The sequence below is a fragment of the Argiope bruennichi genome, chromosome 7, assembly GCF_947563725.1.
Source record: "Argiope bruennichi chromosome 7, qqArgBrue1.1, whole genome shotgun sequence".
Lineage (NCBI taxonomy): Eukaryota > Metazoa > Arthropoda > Arachnida > Araneae > Araneidae > Argiope > Argiope bruennichi.
The window spans coordinates 64,096,755-64,120,973 of NC_079157.1; the positions used below are offsets into that span (position 1 = coordinate 64,096,755).

General features: G+C 28.5%; 2 protein-coding genes across 4 annotated transcripts in view; one reads left to right on the forward strand and one right to left on the reverse strand.

Moving 5' to 3' along the window:
* Positions 1-76: 76 nt before the first annotated feature.
* Positions 77-6,620, reverse strand: LOC129975876 (intracellular coagulation inhibitor 1-like). Of its 2 annotated transcripts, none has more exons than XM_056089139.1 (4): positions 6,486-6,620; positions 5,153-5,404; positions 2,497-2,936; positions 77-683 (listed from the first exon to the last, which is right to left on the reverse strand). In XM_056089139.1, the coding sequence occupies exons 2-4, from the start codon at positions 5,402-5,404 to the stop codon at positions 140-142; spliced, it is 1,236 nt and encodes a 411-aa protein (XP_055945114.1). In that variant the 5' UTR covers positions 6,486-6,620; the 3' UTR covers positions 77-139. The 2 variants fall into 2 exon arrangements, with proteins under 2 accessions (XP_055945114.1, XP_055945113.1); XM_056089138.1 differs by lacking the exon at positions 6,486-6,620 and adding an exon at positions 6,244-6,477.
* A 5,791-nt stretch (positions 6,621-12,411) lies between these two features.
* Positions 12,412-24,219, forward strand: part of LOC129976034 (sorting nexin-17-like) — a 28,788-nt gene continuing 16,980 nt past the window's right edge. Inside the window, exons 1-3 of one of the 2 annotated variants that reach the window (XM_056089372.1) lie at positions 12,412-12,654; positions 21,346-21,538; positions 22,537-22,712. In XM_056089372.1, coding sequence (XP_055945347.1) covers positions 12,595-12,654; positions 21,346-21,538; positions 22,537-22,712 — 429 coding nt within the window. In that variant the 5' untranslated portion in view covers positions 12,412-12,594. The remainder of the gene's footprint in view (positions 12,655-21,345; positions 21,539-22,536; positions 22,713-24,219) is intronic. The other variant, XM_056089371.1, reaches the window with a different exon arrangement.

Below are 24,219 nucleotides of genomic sequence, written 5' to 3' on the forward strand. Positions count from 1 at the left end.
CGCAATAGTTAGCCTCGTGTAAACACTACTTAACAGTAGCAGAAGCTATAATTTTGGACCAAAACAGGAAGCAATGTTAATTCTTTTGCTTTATAGAATTTTTTTTACATACAAGGAAAAAAAGCAAAGGAATCATGCATTACAATTCCATCACACGACAGACAAATAAAATCATTTTTATCCTTCTTTCATATATAACAAACAAAAACGGATGATCTACTAGAAAATCTGGAATATCCATCACAGAAGGGATTGACTTGAAACTAAAGATTGCCGTCGTGGCTGCTGCTTCAACACCACCTTCTGTTACTGACACCATGGTTTTGTGATAAACTTCACCGATAGTTAACGTGTCCCTGCGAATCATGTGAGCCAAGTCCACTCTTTCTGGGTTGAACAGTGTCTCTGCTCCCAGTCCTTGCAGATTCCCCGTTAAATCCTCGCCGAATCTTACTTTAAATTTAGGAAGAATAACTTCCACTTCGGATCGAATCATCTGCAATACCTGTTGCTCGAAAAATTCTGGGGAGAATTGGTACTGTAACTCTTCGATTCCATGGAAGCTGTCCGGAAGAAATATTATCATGCTGACATTTCGTCCTTTGAAGGGAAGTTCCAGAACGCTATGGTGCTGGTCTTTGTGATAGCTCAGTACCTCTGTCATTCGCATCATTTGGACACTCCTATAAGATGAGAGAAGGTTACAAATTGAATTAGCAAAAGAATGTCGGTTTCTACTGAAAAGTTACACTGTAATTTCAGTTTTTGTAGGCTCTTATTTGTTATATTATTTTGGTTTTCAAGTATTTCAAAGCTTGAGATACAGCTAAACCTTTCCAAAAATGTCCATTTAATAAAATATTTGATTATGACTCATTGATGAGTGATTAACGAGTCGTAACTCAAAGATTCAGAAAACCATGATGTGTCAACATATGACCAGGCATATAAGATGAGGGAATAGTTTCGTTATATTAACCTGCCCTTTTTAAAGCAAAGCTAGGGCTATTTTGGAACATGCCACTTAATTTTGAATTACGATCAAACGACGAGGGCGACACCCGAGTTGGTACACCCTCTCCAAACCTCAGCACTACACCAGCAAGTGGATATTTAGCCCCGATGGTTTTAACATGCACTAGACTCGCACGATAATTCTTCTATAGAATCGGGTCTCGAATTGTGGAACTTCCTGGTCCGCAATCGGAGACTGTGCCAACAGGCTACCGCGTCTCATTACGAGCAAAACGAATTCGTACTGAAATGTTATTTAAGTTATTCTTCAAATTAGATTTTAAACCAAAAACGATTGCAAAATTTCTTCTACTATTTAAAATTTCCTAACTGCCTTGATTCGCTCAAAAAAATTAATCTAAAATAACTAAACTCTTACAATTAATAACGAATGCAAAAAAAAATATTACTCTATTTAATCTAATGAAAATTATATGCAATAGTTCCCAAGTGATATTTGTGAAAAAAAAAAAGAGGAGTGGTCCCTTAAAAATTTCTTCGTATACTCTAATAAACCTGTTCATGCTGTTAGCCAATGCCTAACAATAGTTACGAAATATTACCTTTTGGGCGTGAATGTAGCACTTTTGCTGAATCTATCGTGTTATCCTTGGCGAGTTATTTGGCGATTAATTCCTTGCATGCTTTAATAATATCCAAAAATCTAATTTGTTTTACACACGTTTTTCTCCACCGATAGAAACAAAAACTTGATAGAAGTGCGTTTGTAGTCACAAAATCCTCAAAAAATTAAATATAAAGTCATTCCGTTTTTGAATTAATGCATTTCCATGTTTCTGAAAGTACAAACCAACAAACAATCAACCCGTTGTTGCATTTGTTCAGAATTTTACAGGTGTATATACTATATATGTTAAACATGTGTACCGAATTTAATTTGTATAGCTCTTTGTTTTTAAATTGTGTTAACTTATATTCGAACAAATAGCAAAACGTATTTCCTTGGAACAGGTTTTACTTAAAATTCGATACAAATTTTTAAATGAGGTGTGAAGACGATACCAAAATTCATTCGTCTAGCTCAAAGATTTTTTGAGTTCTTTATCACAGACAGACGAACATTTTCCAAAAATCTACAGAATATATAATATTTGAATTTATGGAGATCAAAATCTCAAAGTCGAATTTTCGACGGTTACAATACTTTCTGTATATTATTCGATATAAAATGGAAAAACAGTGCGATCGGGACTTATTTTTCAACTATTCTTTAACAGATTTTCCGACTTCCCCTATGATGATTATGAATTGCATCTAAAAACATGGGATGCACGCTTTTCCTTTTTATTTTAATTACTCATTGCATTTCAATGACATTTTTATTATATCTGAAGAACAGAACGATAGAATCATCGACATGTAATATGTATCTTATTTTACATATTCCTTCATTATAAAAAGATTGCAACACACTCATTTACTCCTAATTAAATATACAAGAAAATAGAACAAGAAACTTACCTTGGTTTTGAGAGTTCTCCATAATTGTAGAATACCCCAGGTTGTGTCGCCTGAGGCGAGAACTTATGCATCCATGCTCCTTTGAAGAACGCCGCATTCAAAATGATCATATCAGAGAAAGGATCTACAGAATATATAATATGATGAATTTTGTTCTTTGTGCGAGCAGCTACCCACTCATTAAGAGATCGAATCAGCTCTTCTCCCGATTCTACGAAGTCGGATACTGTCACAGGAGCCTGAAATAATACTTCTACCGTACGCTGGAATGTGGGAAGTACACCATTTTTTCGGTTGACCACGATAGTGCTGGGGGCATCGAAGAAGTATAATTTTGGATTGGAACTTTTCAAGTGTTTGGTTGAAAGCAAATAGAATGTTTGGGCTGCTTCGTCTTTCGTTAGATTGACCGCTTCATAACCCAAAACATAAGACAATTCCTACAAGAGGAAAAAAAAAGTGTTCATTCTACTATTAAAACAAGTTTAGGTTTGCTTATAGATATGCGATGCTTCTTCAGCCTCAACCTTGAGTATGAAAAATAGATTCTTCGTTTCTGAGAGGACATTAAAAATAAAACGAATGCTTTTTTACTATAATGATTATAAACTATAATAATGATAATCGAATTGTTTTAAGATAATAAGCAAATCAATTCACTGGTAATTTCTCTGTAAAAAGTAGACAGTAACCGAAAAATAATTTGAAGATGATTCATTTACTTCCGTCGATAAGTCCCGTCAGATTGAATTCACAATATATATTTTGCCATTTAAAATTAGGATGATAATTTTACCATCCGTAATTCGAATCGGAGTGAAATACTCTGACATTGAGTGCGGATGAAAATTCGGAGAATAAACTGCCAAAGTTATAATCATTATCATTTTATACACAATCATTCATTAAACTTCTCAGAAGGGAAAATTTTGCTTTTAATTAATGCAAGAGGGTTATTTTACTCACAGATCTTGCAAACGAATGGCGATTGCAGATATCGAACGACAATTTTAATCTCAAAATCTTTTTACAAAACTTTGAAATGGGACAATGGAATATATAATTATATAAAAACAAAATATCGTTTTCCACCAAGTGGCTGGCTCTCCCCTCTTCACGAGTCATTTTCTTGCCAAGTCTTCAGAAAGAGTCGCTAGAACATACCTTATTGGCACAAAATGTCCAACATTGTTACAATATCAGTATGATGTTGGCCGGCATTCAGAATGTCGGGCAACATCGTGGGGATATCGTACAATATCTCATGCTATAAGAGTATCAGCGCTTTACAATTACTTTCAGAAATATTTTGCGGGCGAGATCCAAATGAGAAAGTGGATACCGGGAAACAAATTTTCCGGTATGATTGGTATGACGCGCTGAAATGGGGAAAGAAATTTTGGGATTGTTCTAATTTCTTTTCTAATCGTAACTGTTACTACAGGTCAAGACTAGGGATGACGAATATTTTACGAGCTGTTATTACGTAACCAATATCAAAAAGTCACAAATACAAGTGATCAATACTTTTCAAAGAGGGGTATGATTCAAATCCTTGATACGATCTTACTGGTGATATTTCGATTACAGGTTTTGGATCACGATAGAAAGTAACAATCGATACGATATCACTGAAATTTACAGGAGCGGTGACTTCACTGGAAAGTGTGATGTCACCGCTCCACTTCATGAGAGTAACCGGTCTTACTGGTATTCGTATGTGTTGATGCACTATTCCATATAAAGCGTTCTTAATTGCTTGTGATTTGACTTTGCATATATTCCATTTACTGCTGGCGCCATCTATTGGTAGAATATAAAACTAAAGAAAACAATTTAAAGAAATGACATTTATATTTAATTCAAATTTTTCAGAAAATGGTTTACTCCAATACAGAAATTAAATAAATAGTCTTGAAAAAAAATCAAAATAAGTAAGCTGAAATAGATAAATTAATTCAATCATACGTTACTTAAATGAGTAAATTAAGTATTAATTACAATTAATAAATTTTATATTTAATATTAAGTAATAATTTTAAATTAATATGATTGAAATAACAGATATTTGGAACAAATATTTAAAAATAACAATAGCAAAATTATTCGTTATTCAAAAAATCGTGGATTATGCATCTCCAGTCAGATTCTGACCAGACGGAAGCTCTACGAAAACTCAGAAGTATAACTTTCCATGCACAATCTATGCATTAAAATACCTAAATACGATTAATTCCTCTATATTTGAAATCTTTGTATATTATGTTAATAAATATTTGCTCTCGAAACATTAGAATAGTGCGTTACTGATTTCATGTTACAATCTAATTACGATTTACAATTACGAGATCCCCTCTAAATAATCCTAGTGTAGCTTCAAAATGAGATGTTGATACAGTACTAGTTGATACAGTACAGTAATTATCACACCACCTCAATATCATTCCCGTTTCTGAAGGGGCTCGTATAATTATCAGATTTAAACTTTCAAATGTTATTTGATTTCCCATTAGTCCTGCAGATTTGAGATATTTACTTATTAACACCCTGTACTAATACAACATTGCATATAAATTGTTTCAGCAATTTAAAAAGCATTTCGATCAATTTGCAAATTATTCTTTAAGCCATTGGAAAAAAGTTTGTTAAGTAATACCTTTTCGGTGTCGCCTTCGGATCCGAAATGAAGTATCCCAAGAGCAGTGGCTAAAGAATATGGGCAAATGAGCACGTTTCCTTCTTCAGCGATGACCAAATCTTCGAACAGATTGAATCCGAAGCCGTTGATGGCCCTTGTCAGTTTCCAGAGGCCTACGAGCAGGGGATCTCGCAACCATGGATCGTTCAGCGATTGAGAGGATGCGACCGCAAGTAGCGGGATGAAAAACAACAAGTTCCCGATACCCATCTATAAGAAGATTTTAAAATAAAAGCATATAGGAGGTTCGAATCTTTTAACTGAAATATAGCAGTATATTTCTGTTTCAAGCTTGATTCGTCCATCTTCATTTTCAAACATTTACTATTGATTACATAATATAAAATGTCAATAATATACACACACACACACATATATTGTCACAAATTGCTACATTGTCAACATTCGTTTTACAAACTATACCTTTCCGATGCCGTACAGTAAAAAATTACAAGCGAGATCCAAAGAAAATCGCGACCACGTACAAGGAAATTTATAGGTAGCTTTCCCCTCGCAAAAACAGCTTGCAAAAAATTGCTCAATGATGTCAACTTGGGCATTGTGAATAAATGTAATAGCCCATGCATATTTTACTATTTTAAAGGAAAGCAGTATCAGTCGTGGTAATGTATTAATAGGACATTTTCTGTTTCTTTATTTCGGACAACCGATTGATTTAAAAATCGATTAATAAAAGATTCATGATTTCTCACTATTTTTTAAAAGCTTCGAATGGTTCTAACAAAAAGAATTGAGCTATAAATGATGTATTTATCTATGAATCTATCAAATTCATAAGATAATATACAAAATATTGAAACTGAATTCTGATGCAAAGTGCTCACAAGACATTGAAAGTAAATTCTGATGCAAAGAATTCAGTTAACTTTAAGTCATACAAAATTTTACAATAAAATAAAAAATGAATGCGTTTATTCTTCAGTCCAAAACATTTTTTACCTTATAAAAAATTGGTGCATTAATTTCAAGAGAAAAAAAAATCTTCAAAATTAAATAATTAGCTTTAAAATATATTTAAGCAAACTCACTCTTTTCTCCGGTTAACGTGTCCGTCAAGTTAGTAACTTAACTTGAGCTACGAAAGTGATAGTTTCAAACACAGCTTTAAAATGCTGAACAATGAAGTTTTTCTCTATATAGAAAACTTAATGATGCAATACTTTATAATCTTCCCATGCAAAGCTGATGCTATTTGCTACTCTAGTTTAAATTATAGATCAGATGGCACAGAAGTCAGTGTTACGAGATATCAAGGCATTGTTTGTCTTACCTTACTTCCTTAAACGATGAACAGGAACTATTAAGTACGAGATTTAGTATGAGATATATCAATTCAAAGCTTGAGCTGCAACTGTTATGGTTCGATATTATATTAGTTTGACATCTCGGCTTTTGAGAAAAAAGCAAAAGAACACAGCATTTTCTATATTTATGTCATTCTGCTGAACCTGTTGCCAGTATTAGAAGGATCTAGTTCAATATCGATTCCAGAATTACCAACATTGTAACATCGGACATTGTTCCAGTTTAAAATAGATACTATTACAAAATATCTAATGCATAACTGGTTCATTTTCTGGTAGTAAGGTCTTCAAGAAGTCCTCCTTCTTATTAATGCTATTCGAAAACGGCTGACGCATACTGTCATTGCGTCCTTAAATTCAAAATGATTGCCATGTGACACTAAGGCCTAATGGTAAATTCTCAGTTTTAAAGTCATTACGCTGCAGGGTGCGATCCAATCCTCTGTTTATCAACGGTGTTTTCTAACTCTTTTAGCAGTACTTGCCAGTACATCTCAATAAACGGAATATCCCTCGTATTGAGACCTATTTCAATAAAACACATTTTCTTTCCTTTAAGAGGTAGAAATCGCATCCTTTAATAAACTAAATGGGGTAATTCAAATACAATTTTACACCACATTACGTTCAAGGAGAAAATATTTGTGTCATTTAAAAATTTGAAGCATATTATCTATTAATCTAATTATTATCTTAATTAGTAGTCACAAAAAATGATGCTCCGAATAGGAGAACAAATGATCTTCCAAGAATGAAACGGCTTCACATTATCGGACTCAAAAATCTTGAGAGAAGCTGAATAAAGTGTCACTGCCGAAATTAAAAATTAAAGGATTATCTCAAAATTAATTTTCTGTAGCTGCAAGATGGTATATTAATCTGAAGTACCGTAACTTGCATTGGATGAAGTAGAAAAATCGGTTAACTTTTTGATTAAGAGCGGAACAGCGGCAGAACCAAACATTTTTTTTACCTTTGATTATGGACCAATATAACTATTGAAGCAGTAACGAATTGAAATTTTATTCCCCTGCATAAATTTTCCAGTAGCACACTATTCACTCATAAATTCCCTTCCCTATAGTGCCATATCCTATAGGGTAAGAAAATTTCGGCCAGCAGATATTATAACCAGTGTTGGCAATGAGTTTTGTGAACGGTGCTGTGGCGACTTTTTTTTTTCTTCAAAAATAGCAATCCTAGGAATCCTATGAAGTGAGTAAGATTAATTTCATTTAGCAATTATGCCATGCCAGAACGAATCTAGTTACTTTTTTAGTCATTTCTTAAAATTATGATATATGTTTTCCCGTATCAATAATACTAATGTTTTATATCAATACAAAATTCATATGGAAAAATACAGAATTTCATATGGGGAATCTCATATGATGATATTTTCAGAGGAGAGCTGAAATAAATTACTTTTCAACGAATATTATCGCAACTGTAGTATTACACTGAAAAAAAATGATTATAAACAAAGTACCAATTATATCAACTTATAACAATAACTTATAATAATAGTAGGCCGGGATAGCTTGGTTGGTAGAGCGTCGGATTCGCGTCCCTTAGGTTGCGAGTTCGAACCCCGCCGGCCGAAGATTCCCCGGGTGCTCGGTGGCTGACGAGCGTTAAATCTGTCGTGGTCACAAAGTCCCCCATGTCGAGAGTAATACCATTGGGGGTACTGGATCAGGGGTGATCGTTCTCTGATTCAGGTCTAAATTACGATCTGTCGCCCCGTAAAAAGGGCTGTGACGTGTGTGTAGTTAAGTCGTTCTCTTGGCCCTAGATGGCGCTACTATAGAAACAAGAGGTGCTCCCCCTCAGGCTTAAATCGGCTGTCTTCGAACAGCGGCAAGTACCATATGAAGCAACAACAATGAATTGCCATATAAGCGTATTATTAATCTTTGCACTCGAAAAAGTATTAAATGCATAATCATTCACCTGATACGAGGACTTGCTTATTGCTCTGAAAAATAAATATTTTAAGTTGAATGTCCTCAAAAAACTAATCTATATCTTATAATTATGTAGATATTCTTAACGATCAAAATAAATAAATGAAACATCAAAATGGTGCACCGTCTTGAATGATGATTGCGAGGAGCGTACAAAGGATTAATATCTATATATCAAATTCTAAGTGAACCATACCCAATTTCAATTTGTTGAATTACATTTTTTAATCTGACAATTATTTACATTTTAGAAAATAATTATCAGAATATAATTATTTGGACAATGTTTCGAAATAAAAATTATTTTTATTGCAATTCAATTATTGATTATATAAAAGAAATTTAAGCTTTTTTTTTTCAAAAATGTGTTTTACATAATAAATAATTGAAATACTCTACACAAAATTGAATTTTTAGTATGCATTCTAAGCAGTAATAATGTGGTGAGAAATGTTAATACTTATATATATTTAAAAAGTTTAAAGCGTCTTAAAGTAGAAAAAAATATAATTGCTTTTAAATGCAGTATTTTAATATTAAATTATTCAATTATGTTATCAGTCTATGCAATAGTAGGTGATAATTTGTGTGATACACAAAGAAGGAAGTTGATATTTTCAAATATCAACTACAAGAAACTAGAATCTTAAAATTTGATGCATTAATTGTTGGCTTTTTTAAATAAAATTTGTTTGTAAGAAACATAAAAACAGAATAAAATTCACAACACAATATTCAAACACTAAAAGAACTAAATTCACAATTTCAGCAGTCCTCCAGAATCTCTTTTGATTTTCGATTACATTCCAAAATAATCAAAATGATGGTTTTTATTCGTATTTATACGAATGAATATAAAACTGCTGAGGTTTTGTTTAATGTGCCAAATAGCTAAGCAGAAAAAGGTTCATATAATTTATTCGGAATCACAATATTTAATACTTTCCTATAAAATTAATGAATTCGCGTTTTAGGGGAAATATGAAAGGCCACAAACTGTGATACAAAAACACTTCTAAGGTTCAGACAAGGTCAAAATCCCAAATAGGAAACCTGTTTACTATTGAGAAGAGAGATGACCCATTAACGCTATGGGTTTTCGAAATTGAAGTTATTTTCTACAATGGCCTTAAAACAAGGGAAAGTGTCTAGTTTCTCTCATTGCATGTGTTTACAGAAAGTGTTCGGTGTTTGGCTCCCTAGACCTAAAAGCTAATTACTTCTTATTTTTTACACAAAAAGATTGCAGATTTGCAACCGATATTTTTCATTGCAAATTCTTTCTATTCTTGCTATTCTTTCCAAATAACAAGCCCCTCTCCACCCAAAAAAAAAAAACAAAGAATTAACCAGAAATGGAAGTTTTCGCTAGAATCGGACTCTGAAACGTAGAACCCTTTGCATTCGGATTCTGGTCCCAGGCATCATTCAAAATATGTCATTAATTTGACATTTTATTTATTTATTTATTTCATTTTGATTGATAAAAATACCTACAATGTGGCAAGAATTTATAGATACAATTTTTCTGTGAAATTAAATTTAAAGTTATTTTATATGTTTATTTTCCAGAGAAATAATAATTCTTGTATTAGATGAATAATTATTGCATCTAATTACTTTTCCGAGTGCAGTATTGTTCCTACACTTTATTTAACGCCTGGTATTTCTATCTACCTTCCAACGTATTTTTAAGCGTAGTAAATCAAACTAATGATCTTTTTTTTCTTAATAGCACTGATTGAGTGTACATGCATAATAAATACACATGCTTTCAGAATAATAGGTTAACATTTACAATTATAAAAATGACATGAAACACATAGACATCTGAAGTGTCCTATGAGGTCTTAGTTAAACCACAATGAAAAAAAATTCCATTACAGAAGACGTAGAAAAAAGTCAAGGCTTCTTTTTTCTACTCATTTTGTTAAACATCGCTTATTAAGGAGTCTTTTTTTTTTTTTTTGTGTGTGTGTGTGTGTGTGCATGCATTATGTAAATCCCTCATTATGAGAGGTTCTTGTTAAACAAGGATGATGCATTTTTTATGTAAGAGGTACTTTTGCCTAATTATAACATACAATACCCATTTAGCAGTTCTAATACTTTTTTAAAATTAAAATTAGAATAACAATTGTAACAAGCGATTTTCAAAAACTGTTGGACCTAAAATAAAAGAGAAATTTTATAAAACAGTGACAGCGTAATTTAAAGTCTTACTATTGGTAAAAGAGTACCTATGAATTTCTTATTTCAAAATCGTCCGAGATAATTTTTTAAAAATTAATAACAATTGGAGAAAAATGGAGCAGAATTGAAAGACGTAAAAATATTTTTTTTTTTCCTAAAATTATTTCAGAGTCACTGCGAAAAAAGAAAATTCGTAAAATCTTGGTTAATTTTTCATAGACTGCCGCCGCTGCTGTCTTCGACCATCTGTTTTTTTCATTTATTCACAAAACTTATACATTTCTTGCCTTCATTTGAATCTTTGCTTAAGTTTAATTTTACGGAATCGCTAAACTACTGCTTTAAAATTGTCAAAAGATATGAAAAAAAAAAAAAAAAAAAAAAGAGAGAAATTTAAAAATAATGGTAGAATAGTTCATCTCCGTTATCTTGGAAAATAAGTACCAATCTCAAAATCACAAGTTACTTTTTATAAAATTAATAACATTTAAAGAAAACATCATCGAAGTGAAATAGGTAATGTAAAAAGAGGAAATTTAATTTTAAAATGATTAATTTTTTTAGGTTTTTAAAATTTTAAGATGATATTATTTTTTTCCTGGAATGATTTCCATAGAAGTTATTTTGTGGAAAACAGCCAACATTTTGGTTTATTTCTAATTGAATAAGTTTCTTTACTTCAAAATATTGACATTATTTTTTTTCTTTTGTCTTAAATATGAGTATGGAAAATTCGATTGAAATCGGCTCTGTCGTTTACGAGGAGATGCAGAATACATAACATACATTTAGCCAAGCGACAAGCAATGACATCGAGGTGGTTTGTGGTAAGTCAAATGAATTTTTTTGCTTTGATTAGAATCTCGACTTTAAGATCATGGTACACTCAAGAAGATTAAAATGTTTTAATGTCTTTATCATCCTACATAGAATTTATTGCTTTTTTTCGGTGTCTTCTTTAAATCAGTGTTCAAAATTGCGAGGAAAGTTCTAATATTAGAACAAGATCTCTTCGTCGATTTGTTTTGAATGAGGCATTAATTAGACAAATGAAATCATATCTGTATGTTTAAATGTTAAAATTATTTATAATTCGCATTTTCAACTTCAATTACAATGCTGTAACATAAATAACAAAATTTTGATAAATTCAAAATTGATTCCTGTAGAAAGACAAATGGGCTTTTTTTCAGCCATAAAGTTTTGGGACCCTTCCTTCTGCCTAGTTGCATACATATTTGACGTCAATTATTCTTTTGTTAAGACTTGGAAATTAAAAACAATAGAAACTGTAATAAATAAAAAGAAAAAAAAATCGAAACTTCATTTTTTTTTCTTTGGACCATTTTTGCTTGATTGGTAAATTAAAAATATATATATATATATTATAAATTATGTTTATAATTGATAGATATTCTAGCACTGGTTTTGAGATTCAGTATAGGTTAAAATTTGAATTTTCGATGAACACTTTTTATACGTAACTAGCATATATGCATAGAAACTTATACAAAATTTGAGCTCTTGCTAAAACATCTTTTTTTTTTCAAGATTAAGAAATTGAATCAAAGTATATCTACATGATAACGAAATTCTCTAACTATTTATCTCAAAAGAAGAATAGAACTTAAGGTGAATGAAAAAAGAAAGTGAGAACTGAATAAATGTTTGCTGTTGCAACACGCGCAAAACAATGACCTACTTATGATAATTGCTTTTATTTTGATAACAGCGAATTCTCACGTCTGAAGAGCGGGAGGTAACCGTACCCGTCGCGTCGATTAGGTCCTTGACAAGATGTTTTGATGTAGATCTGGTTCTGATGTTCATAATTCTTTCATGAATTAAACAAAAAACATTTTTACCGTCCTTTCTGTTCTATATATGGCTGTTATTTGTTACATCACAATTAATAATGCATTTTTCGATACCGGACACATTAGAAGTTAAGGATGACAATAGTTCTTCTTATATTGTAAGTAGTTTTAAAAAATTATCTAGATTTTTTTTTCTCTTGTATGATAAATGCTCACCATCTGAAGATTATATGAGCGTGAGCAATATCTGTATAGTTTATGTCTATGAAGTTGATAGATAAATTCTTATAGTAACTTTGTTTATAGTCCGAAATTTCCTTATACGTTTTTTATGATCTTAAAATAGCCTACCCTAAATAAACAATCCCAAAACCCGCTTGACATGACAGCTAACATCTTCCTTATTACCAGAAATGGGAGGAATAAAAGGCACTTGTCGATGGAATCTGCTTTTCTTTTTTTATTAAGTTTCTGAATAAATATTTATTGCAGTATTGTTGTTTTTTTTCATTTGAATTTATTTAATTTATCATTATGACATGTATGCAAAATAGTTGTTCTTTTTATAAAATCGTTAATTTTGCTTTCTCTTTTTATAAAACAATAAAGAGTCATAAAGCTTTGATGATTTTTTTTTATAAAGGATCATGGTTAATGATTTACATTTGCCTATGAAGCAATCTTTATGATACTAACTGAAATACTTTTAAAAAAATGCAATTAGATTGAACAGACTATTAAAGGCTTTTTAGTTAATGTTGGTGAAATGGAAAAAATTCTGTTTTACACTGCATGCAAGATTCTTTTATAAAAGTAGCAAAAGTGCTTTTTAGAGGGAAATGTATTTTACCATTTAAGAAATATATTTTGCTTCTCTGCTGGAGTTGATGTACTGCTATTACATTTCACTATGTAAAATTGCTGCGTTTGTTATATATGACTCAAATTTAGACTGTGTCGAGATAAGGAAAAAGAGTTAATATGCTTTGTATATCTTTCTAATCTAGGCTTTACTACATGGTTTACTGAATTTGAAAAAGTATCTTTTACATCCTTGTGTGACAGTTTTTTTTTTCTTTCTTTCTTTCAGTCTTATTTTGTACTATCTCTTGTTATTGCCTGTTAATATTTGTTCTGTTTGTATACAAGAAAACCAAAACATGTATACTGCTAAGTCATATAGTTCCTATATACAATTCGTAAGAGGTTTTAACTTTAACACTTATTAATTACTACTCTGAAATATCTGAATAAAAAATATTTTCAGTGTTTATGCAAAAAGATTTTTTATTCTTAGTGAGTTCCCATTCTAAAATTTAGCATCATATAATTGGTGCAGAAGAAACATGGAATTTCTGGGCTCGTAGATGTATATTTAAAAGATAAAATTTTAACTTAAAAGATTAAAAATAGCAAAAGATGGATGGCATTTTAATATCAATCTACTGAAAGTAGAATTCCAGCAATTACGAAATTTAGATAATCCATAAGTAAATAATTTTCATGGAGTAAAAAACATCGTGTATTGGGAATTTGAATGAGCATTTAAGTGAGCATATATTTTTAAAATACTTTTGTTTTTATTTATTTATTTTTTGTGAAAATATTTTTGGCTTGATGCATATTATTTTATGACTTGAATTTACAAAGTATCATGCAAATTTAGGAGTCTTGATATTCAAATTTTCTACAATGCTTGAACAGCCATTCAGATTTCGGTACTTGAATTTTGAACTTATGAACAAACTTATCAATTGAATTAAAATCCTATTTAATAAATTCAGTCTAAATCTAATAAAAAGAAACCCATGTGATATGCTAATTGAGTGCATTAAAATTTTAAACGTAAAGTTTGATTAAACAATTAAAGAAATTACAAAATTTTAAAAGACGAAGTTTAAATCGCATATCAAAAGATACTGTCTAATTAGTCAATTGAAGCTCAAGTAAAAATGTTTTGTAACTAAAGCATAAATAAAATTGTGTGAAGAAAGTAACTTAGTAGTTACAACACTAGCAAAAACATCAGAATGATTTATATGATTAAGCAATGAAACAGGCTTTGAAGATAAATAAATTTACTTATTTGTTGTAATGATGACCAAAAAGTGCCAAGAAAAAATTTCATCAATTTGTCGATTTCAGTTGGCAGCATGCGATTTGCACATGATTTGATCTATATTTATTATATATATATATATATATACAAAAGTATTAGAATCAAGTTAATAGGAAAAACAAAATCAAATAAAAATTAAACCAAAAAAATTATTAAAAAATATTAAAAAAGAATCCGGCCTGAAGACTTTTTCAAGGGTCACCCTCAGGCAGGGATTCAAATAAAGGGATTTTTTCTGTGAGGACATACAGACATTAAGTCTAATAATGATTCCTCGTGACCCGAAAATCCCCCGAAATTATGCTCAAGAGATATACCATTTTAACAGAAAGGAAATACAAAATAACAAATTAGAAAAAAACCACAAAGTAAAAATACAATGAAAACAATAACAATAAAAACAAAAACAGCATTAAAATTAAAATTAAAATTAAAAACAAAAAGGCCAGAACATACCTTCCAACAGTGAATGAAACTTTAAACAATCGATTGTGATTTCCTGTTTTTGAAAGTTAACGGTTAAATTATGTAAACAGAGGTAGGCACCCAGCGCCATCTATTGAGTGATCCAATATGCAAGTAAATTTCTATTTTTATTTAAGCCAAAAGATTAATCCCAAACCATACCTTGTTTAATTAAAAAATTGACATTACAGTAATTTCTAGGAAAATCATTTTTAATTAAATTTTTAAGGAGGATATTTGATGCTTCAATATAAGAATTTTTATTATTGCAAACCCTTTTGATCCTGTTAACTTGTGAGAAAATTAGATTTTTGAAAATTTTAGAGTTTAGATTGGAATGGTAGTTACATAGTTTTGTTATTTTAAAGTTGAAATCATCCCTTTTATCGTATATACCAACTATTGTTTTATCATTAGCAATTTCGATTTTTAAATCCAGAAAGGTAGCCTCAAGTTGATTTATATTTGTATCTTTTAGAATTAAATCTTTTGGATAGCAATTAGTAATAATATTAGTATTGTCGAAGTTAATCAAAAGTAGGTCATCAATATATCTCCACCCGTTTATTAAATTATATTTAATTATTTTTTTCTCATAGTAATGCAGGAAAATATTAGCTAAAGCACTTGAGAAAGCTGTCCCCATTGGAATGCCCTTGACTTGTTTATAAAAATTAATACCATTAAACACGTAATTTTCAGTAATATTAAAATTACATAACTCAAGCCAGTTATTTTTAGGAATGATATTTTCATTTAAATATTCGTCATATATAAAAGTGCAGACCTTTATTAATTTTTCATGAGGTAGATTAGTGTATAAATTTTCGAAATCAAAAGTATTAAGTTTATTAATGTTGTTATCTTTAAGAAAATCCAATACTTCTTTGTTACTAGAAATAATAAAGTTGTCTTCATTTTTTATTTTGTCCAGGATAATTTTTAAGTATTTAAAGAAATGTTTACCCGTATAGTAATTATAACTACCAGTGCTACAGGTTACGAATCTGAATTTTAATGGATTTTTATGAAATTTAACTGTTGGGAATAAATAAGGATAGTTAAGAGAGCAAGTCTTAGTTTTGGTTTTTTTTGCAAAAGCTAGCATTCTTTTATCTAATTCCTTTTTTCCGGTGTTCTTTAACATATAAGTTGCATTAGAGTTATATTCATTAATTAAAAGTTCTTTATAATAATATTTACAAATTAAACAGAAATTATTTGCTGATTTATCTATTACTGTAATAACAAATTTTTCTTTTAAATTTTTTATTTCATTTTTTAATGTTTTACTAAAATAAATCCCACGTTCTTTAGATCTGTCAAAATCAGTATTCAATTTTATTTTAATTTCCTTTAAAATTCTCACTTTCCATTCCCCGAAACCTTCCGCAGGCCAGTGGTATTTTCTAGCTAATTTGGCAATAAAAACATCCAAATCATTACCAATAGAAATCAAAATTTTGTTATGGTTTATTTTTTCTCTTAATCTAAATTTTGTTCCTCTTCCCATCAAATCTCTTAAAGAGTTGGATTCAATAATTTTTAAATTACCTGTAATAATATGACCTTTATCAATATCTATAAAATCTTTATATTTTTCCTTGTTACAGTAACAATCTGTTTTATTTATTTTATCTAAATTTTTGCTATAGTAATTATAATTACAAATTTTTTTCTTTAAAGTTGAAGTGTAACTAAACGCTATTGATACATTAGTTTTATCTGCAAGAGGAAAAAATATATTATTATTATGTATAATTTTGGGTAATTTTAGATATTCGAAGTAAATATCCAAGAATTTAATCACACAGTATTCTTTGTAAACATTATTTTTATTATTAAAAAGTAAATCGTTTTTTCCAATGTTAAGTTTACATTTAATAAGATCTAGAATAATACATTTAGTGTACGAATTTTTAAACTCTAATTCCCCGAATTTATTATTTAAAAACCATTTCATTTTATTATTTCTAAGACCAAAAATGTATTTCCTAATTCTGTGAATGTTTTCACTATTGTGTTCCAGATTACAGTAATTTTGAAATTCCTCAAATATAATTTGAAAATTGCCTCCTTTCCCTTTACCTCTTTTAAATCTTTTAGAAAAGTTATCTTTATTTAGAAAATTTTTAAAAATGTTAAATTTGTTATAAATGCAATTATTGTTTAAATCTGCATAACCTTCCCCATTTAATTTACTATTGAGACCATAAGGAAATAAAGTTTTCAGGTTGCAAATATAAATGTTTTCCAGATCTAATCTTTTGTTTAATTCGTTAATATTGTCTTCTAGAATGTAGATATTAATATTGTTAAAGTTATGGTTTTGAAAATGCTCCAGTTCGAAGTCAGTGGTCCTATTTTTTATGAAGTTTTTTATATCGGATCTGTGATTGTTAATTCTTAAATTAAGCTCGGTGCTAGTTTGGCCAATATATTTTAAATTACATTCTGAACAATTAAGGAGATAAATCAAATTTTTGTTTTTACAGAATGTTTGTAATTTTGAGTTTTCATTTTTGATCTGTTCCTTATCTGCCAAAGGACATGTCCTACACTTTCCGTTTCCACAAATTTTATATTTTTTTGTATTTTTAAGATTTTTTAAACAAAACAATTGTGTCAGTAATTTTTTCTCCGTGAATGCTCCTGACACAAAGCTATCCACAGTGCCCCTTGGTAGAGCGCGCGACGGGCCATGCGCTATGATAAATTCGTTATTAACTTTTTGCATAGTTTAATTTATTTATTAAAATGAAAATATATCTCCTAAACGCCAAAAAACAAGGAATTCTCGAAAAAGTAAAATCAGGAAAAATGATCTGAAAATTCTTAAATTTTTTAGGCAATACACCAAAAAACCTATTGAACCCCCCACCACCACCAAAAAAAACTATTAAAAATATTTTATTTAAAAATTTTGCAGTTCGTGGAACAGCGCACCTGCAGCTAAATTCCAACCAAATGCAAGAACGAGTAACCAATCTAAAGTAAGAAAAAGTTTGAAAACGAAACTAAAATGAAAACGAAACAAAACAGTTTCGAAATCGCAACTAAAATTTATTATCTATTTAAACTAAAACCAAAAAGGAACTTCATAGTATTTAGAATATATATATATATATTTATATACTTAAGTATATTTTTATAATTTGGTGAAATTCTTTCTTACCGCTTTTTGGTCACCCATTTAAATTGACAATTATCGAAAAAACTGATAAAATAAATATCGCTTTAAAGTGTTTTTTAGATGGGGTAAAAATAATTTTTTTCGCTGTGATTTTTATTATCACAGCAAATTAATTTTACCCCATCTAAAAATTAATTATATCTTTTTAGAACCATTTCACTATTATTAGAGGGCTGTAGAAACTTTTCAATAGTGCAGTCAGTTTTATATAAAGAGGTTATAATACTTAATAAAACATGATTGTATAATGTATGAATATGTTGATTATTATTATAAATTTAAAGATATAGAATTTTAGTCAGAAAATTTTGATACATCTTAATTGTAACAGATTGTTATTACCCTCATTAGTTCAACATTGCACTAAATCAATTCCTCTTATAGTCTAAAGTTTACAGCATATATATTAGGGGAACATTAAATAGCAATCTAGTCATTTCAAGTGAATGTTAGTGACCTTAGCTAACTGTGGATCAAATTTTTTATTTTATTTTTTGATATTTACTATATATTGTTTAGTTTGTATAATAAACATAAATTTTGCTATTTAGATCTACTTTTATTTTTTAAATATACTTTCACTATTTATATACTTTTATAACTTTGGCTCTCTTTCGGTCTGATATCTGTTGAATTTCTGAAAAGTCTACAGTATTGTAATTAATCAATTAATTGAAGGAAAACTCTTCTGCTGTTATTTCTATATTTGTATATATATATATATATATATTTAAAAGAAACCATCTTTCTTTCTGTTAATCAAGACAGTGACAGTCGAAGATGTAAAAATTTTGTATTGCTTCATGTTTATAATATATTTTAATTTTGGGCCACATAGCTCACAAGCATAACTTTTAAGAATTTAGTCTTTATTATCTGTATTTATATGGTTAAAATATTTTAAAGTTATACAATATTCTAAAAATGACATATTGCTTATTTCAATTTTTCATATTTGAAAAGTTTCTCCAAATTTTAGATTTTATGTCTAAATAATTTGGCAAATATTGAAGCGTTTTAAGTATTCTTAGTCACAAAATTTAGCATCTAAGGGCAGGTGGGAAGTTTCATTTTCATTTCAACGTGTTTTTTCCCCCCATCCGTACAGTTAATTACAAATATTTTTAAAATATTTCTTAAGTGAAATGTCTATCAACTTTCACTATTTAAAGCACTTGTGTATATTTATTTTCCCTGCTCTTTTTGAATTATCAATATATTTTGAGTTAACAATAAAAAGTTTGTGTGCACTTTTTTCAACATTGGCATTTATATTTACACATTTTTTTTTAAACTTGCAAGTGAGATTTTTTTTTATTCATTCTTCTATATAAAAAAATTTACAAGTTCCTAAGTATTTTGAAGAGATTACAGACTTGTGAAAATAATAATTCTGAAAATCATATCTATGCATGTACTAGTGTGATTTTTGATGACAAGTGTTTTTAATACAAGTATTGCAAATAGAACTGAAGAGATCTTTGTTGTGTCAAACAATATTATTGTAGATCTTGAGAATAAAATCGTTGAAATATAAAGTTGTGCAATAAAAATCTTATCTAAATTACATCAAGTTGAACTGAAAATAAATTAGAAGCTATTTTGTATAAAACTGGTTCTTTATATATAATATCTTCTTTGTTTTAACTTGTTATTATTATCATTACTTTTAATAAGTATATTGTAATCCACCTTATTGATATTTTATAAAAATGTAATATCTTGAATAAGAAAAGTATATTCGATCATATTGAATTAAGATATTTTGCTGCATTTTTTAAGTTGAGAAATGGTATATTAAAGAATTAAGACTCTATAAACATCCTTTGTTATTGTCTAATGCCTTTATAAGCTATAAAGGTATTAAGGTATAAGTTATAAAGGCATTTTTTTCCTGCTTTTTATTGACAGAAGCATTTTTTTTTCTTCAAAAAAATGCTTTCATATATTTGTACTATTAGAATTAGTATAGATTTAAATCTGACATTAAAAAACAACAACAACAAAAAAAAAAAACTAGAATTTTCAAAGTTAACATTTTTAGAATTAAAAAAATTTTTTTTTCCAGTTTTAGCAACAAAAATAATTAATAAAGTTTAACGAATTGTTATCTTGTATTTCATCTCACTTTTATTTCTAGTAATCCAATAAAAAAATCTCGTAAAATAATTAAAATATATGTAAAATTATTTTATAAACTTTTGAAAAAAAAACTTAAAATTTTCTTTTATTTAAAATTTTAAAATAACAATGCATTTTAACTTTTTCCCCATCACAATCAATAAAAATTCAATATTTTGTAATATTACTGTCTTCAATAATAAAATAATAAAAAAACCCTTTATGCATTTTCTATTTCTTGTAACTTTAAATTGTGAGATGGCCATTTGTTATTATTCTGTATTGTTTTAACCTTCCAGCTGCTTATCTTGCGATTTTCATAGGTTGGCAATCAGTTCATTTTCTATGCATCTCGCATTTTTCGCAGTTTAGAATATTTATTGTTACAATTTCAGATTTTTATTATATCATATTATTATTGTATAACATATAATATTAGTTCATTTTGTTTGAAAAATATTTGAATTTATTTGCAAACATCGCATCCAAATAGTGATCTTAAAAAATTACACTGTAGGAGGGTTAAACTAAAATCCAAACAAGATATTAATTTTAAACATCTGAATGTAGTTAAAAAAATTTTAAGACTTCAGAAAATATTATTACCAAGTTTTAATATTGCTTATTTTGCTTCTTTTGCTATCTCTTATAATGGCTTTTGTTATTAATTATTTTGTTATTAAAAAATTTCTACAAATATTTGGAAACTATATCAAGCTTTGCTATATAACTTGAAATGATTATAATAACTGACTATATATCTTTCTAATCAGTATTAAAATATTGCTTTACTTGAAAGAGATTTTAACTTTCCTTTGCTTGTGGATCTTGCTAAAACAATTAATAATTTACCATAGTTATTTTTTTAAATATTTGTAAGATTGACAGTGTGAAATTTTATTTTTATGACAAATTTTATAATATTTATATATAATGTATATTTTATTTTAGGCCTATAACTTGCATGTCAATGGGGCCTTTCATTGTACGGTGAGATACCGCCAGTTATATAATTTGTATGACCAATTGCGAAGAGAATTTGGTCCAAATAGTCTCCCTCCATTCCCTCCCAAAAAATTATTACCCTTGACTCCTACACAAACAGAAGAAAGAAGAGCGCAGCTAGAAAAATTTATTCAGTTGGGTTAGTAAACATAGTAATGTTTTTTTATAGTTTTTGTTATCATACAAAGTGGATATACTTTATTTGACTTAATACTTTATTATATTATTCTTTATATGAAAATAGTTTTAAAATGTTTGGTTAATTTATAGAAATCAATCAATCTAAATATTATGTTAATTTTTAACAATACTAGTTTATTAATGAATTTCTTCAATTTTCCATTATGACTAATTTTCAGGTGGATGAAAATTGTAGTCTTTTTTCACTTGGAAAATTTTATTTAAACTCGTAAAATAAAAAAGTGATTAAGACCTAATTAATGACAAATAAAAGGAATTTGATTTTAAAATAGTTATTTAACAGATTTTATTGAAATATTTCAAGATAATTTCATGATGGCTTAAGCATCTAAATTTTAAGTCATCTTGAAGAAGAAAGTTTTTACAACCCTAAAACTTCTCTACTGAACTTTGCTTGAGATTCATACCTATAATTTAAGAAAGTTCAGAAATTTTTAAATCTTTCCTTTTTTTCTTATTTTAGTTGGTAAAATTTTCACTAATCTTATCTGAAGTTTTTGTAATTCCAAAGGGAGATAAAATTGTATAAGACTTATTTTTCCTAAATAAAATTGAAAAAAAAGTATTGTAATAAAATTGAAAAAAATGTTAATTGCTAAAAGAAGACTGATATTAAAGAAGATTAAAGATGTGCAGTTGCAAATGTTGTAAAATTTGGTAGAGTAGATTATCTTGTATGCTTTTTTATGATTCGTACCCACAGTTCAAGTAATTCTAATCTGATGGATACATTAAATAAATAAATAGCTGAATATTTGTTATTAAAAATAATTTAAATGAATAGTAGCGTAGATAAGTAGGCTGTAGTGTGTGTACTGCTGTTATTACTTGAAGTCATTTTCTGAATCTTATATCATAAAAGGCTTCATATACATATTTTTATTTTCATTTCTATGACTGTAGGATATTTTATAATATTATTTTTTCCTTCTGTAGTTAGTCAAGACCAACGTATTGCAACAAGCGATGTATTCACAGGTTTTCTTTTATCAGCACAACAAGAGACACAAAATGCAAAAGAAGAAATTGTGTCTCTTGATATTCATCTTATGAACTGGCAAAAAATCGCTGTTCGAGTTTCTTCCCTTGCTCGCACCTCTACTGTGATGGAGGTAATTATTTACAATTATTTTACTATTCTAAGTACTTTGAATTTTCTTAAGTACATTTGTTAACGATTATTTAATGGGAAAAATTATAAAGTGCCAATATATATTCATTGGGATAATAGTATTTAAATTCATTTTTAATTTTTTAATATTTGCTAAATAATCTCTCATTGTATTCTGTTTAAATTAGAATTCTAATTTAGAAAAAAATATCAGCTTCTCATGTAATTTGGAAAAAGAACACACACTTATTTTTCACTTCTTGGTCAGTCATGCCTTATCTAATTCTTGTCTTTGTTCATTAATTTCTATCTCTCATACACATCTATAATATGTGTGTGTAGAGAGAGAGGGGGAGACTCTATTAAAACTCTTTATAAAAAGATTAATTTGAAATCACATAATGATATACTTTCCAAATTTCAGAATTATTTCAATAAATATTTAGATTATTGGCAGTTTCATATGGGGAGAAAAAAAGTATTATTACACTTTAATAGAATTATTGAAAAATGTTTGATATACAATTTTTTTATATCTAATAAAAGTATTAAAGTTATAAAAAAATATTTAGAAAATATTCATTTGCTGTTGGCAGCATATCAAATCACTGAGAGATTTCCAACTATGTTCTAAGAAATAGTTAAGAATGAACAGTCTTGATGGATGTTATTTGTTCTTAAAAATTAGAATTTTTATGTAATTTAAAATTTTAGCAGTGCCATTATTAAATGTTTTAAATTGCATGATCTCAAACTCTATTTCTTACATTAAGGCTATACTGAAACAATGGCAGTATCACTAATCTGACATATTCATTATACATTAAATAAAAAAATAATTTAATTATTAAATAAAAAAAATCCCAAGTGTTTATTTTGTTAATTTCTTCAATTATTTTTATTTTCTCATATATGAAGATAATGATTATAGTTGTTCAGAAATTGGAATTTGAGATTTTGATGAATCTCTAAAGTATTTTTAATTAGGATCTAATGTATAGATTTTTTCAGATTTTGTGCTAAATCTGTCTGCTAGTCTATATTTACATACATGGGCCACAGTTACTTAAAAATTCAATAACTTATATAAAATGAAGTTTAGTATGTTATCTTATTACTATGAATGTAATTTTGTATAAAATTTTGATTTAAATCTGTTGAAAAAAATTTCATTTAAATTGTATATTCAATTTTTTTACTGTATCATTAAGTTCAGAGATTTTGTGGAACTCTGAGGTTAATTCTCGGCACTCTTGGTGTTTCCAATTTTGCTTAAGATTGCCAGTTTTTATGCAAAAGAGAAATGTTTTCACCTATATTAGAAAATATGTAAGAAAATTTCAAGGGGACCACTCCTGCTGGCTTAAAAGTGTAAAAATATTCTTTTGTTATCCAGTATTTTATGTTGGAATCAAAAATCTTTTGCATGTAAAAAATCTTTTTGCATGTAAAATGAGAATTTAAAGATTAGGTTTGTATTAAAATCCTTCATTTCTCCTGATTCAAAA

What these genes read in the sequence shown, in the direction of transcription:
- LOC129975876 (XM_056089139.1), bottom strand. Translation starts at nt 5,404, where the DNA reads ATGGGTATCGGGAACTTGTTGTTTTTCATCCCGCTACTTGCGGTCGCA. An exon ending in CCGAAGGCGACACCGAAAAG is followed by an intron (nt 2,937 to 5,152) that starts GTATTACTTAAC and finishes TTCCTCTTGTAG; the next exon opens with GAATTGTCTTATGTTTTGGG. An exon ending in GGAGAACTCTCAAAACCAAG is followed by an intron (nt 684 to 2,496) that starts GTAAGTTTCTTG and finishes CTCATCTTATAG; the next exon opens with GAGTGTCCAAATGATGCGAA.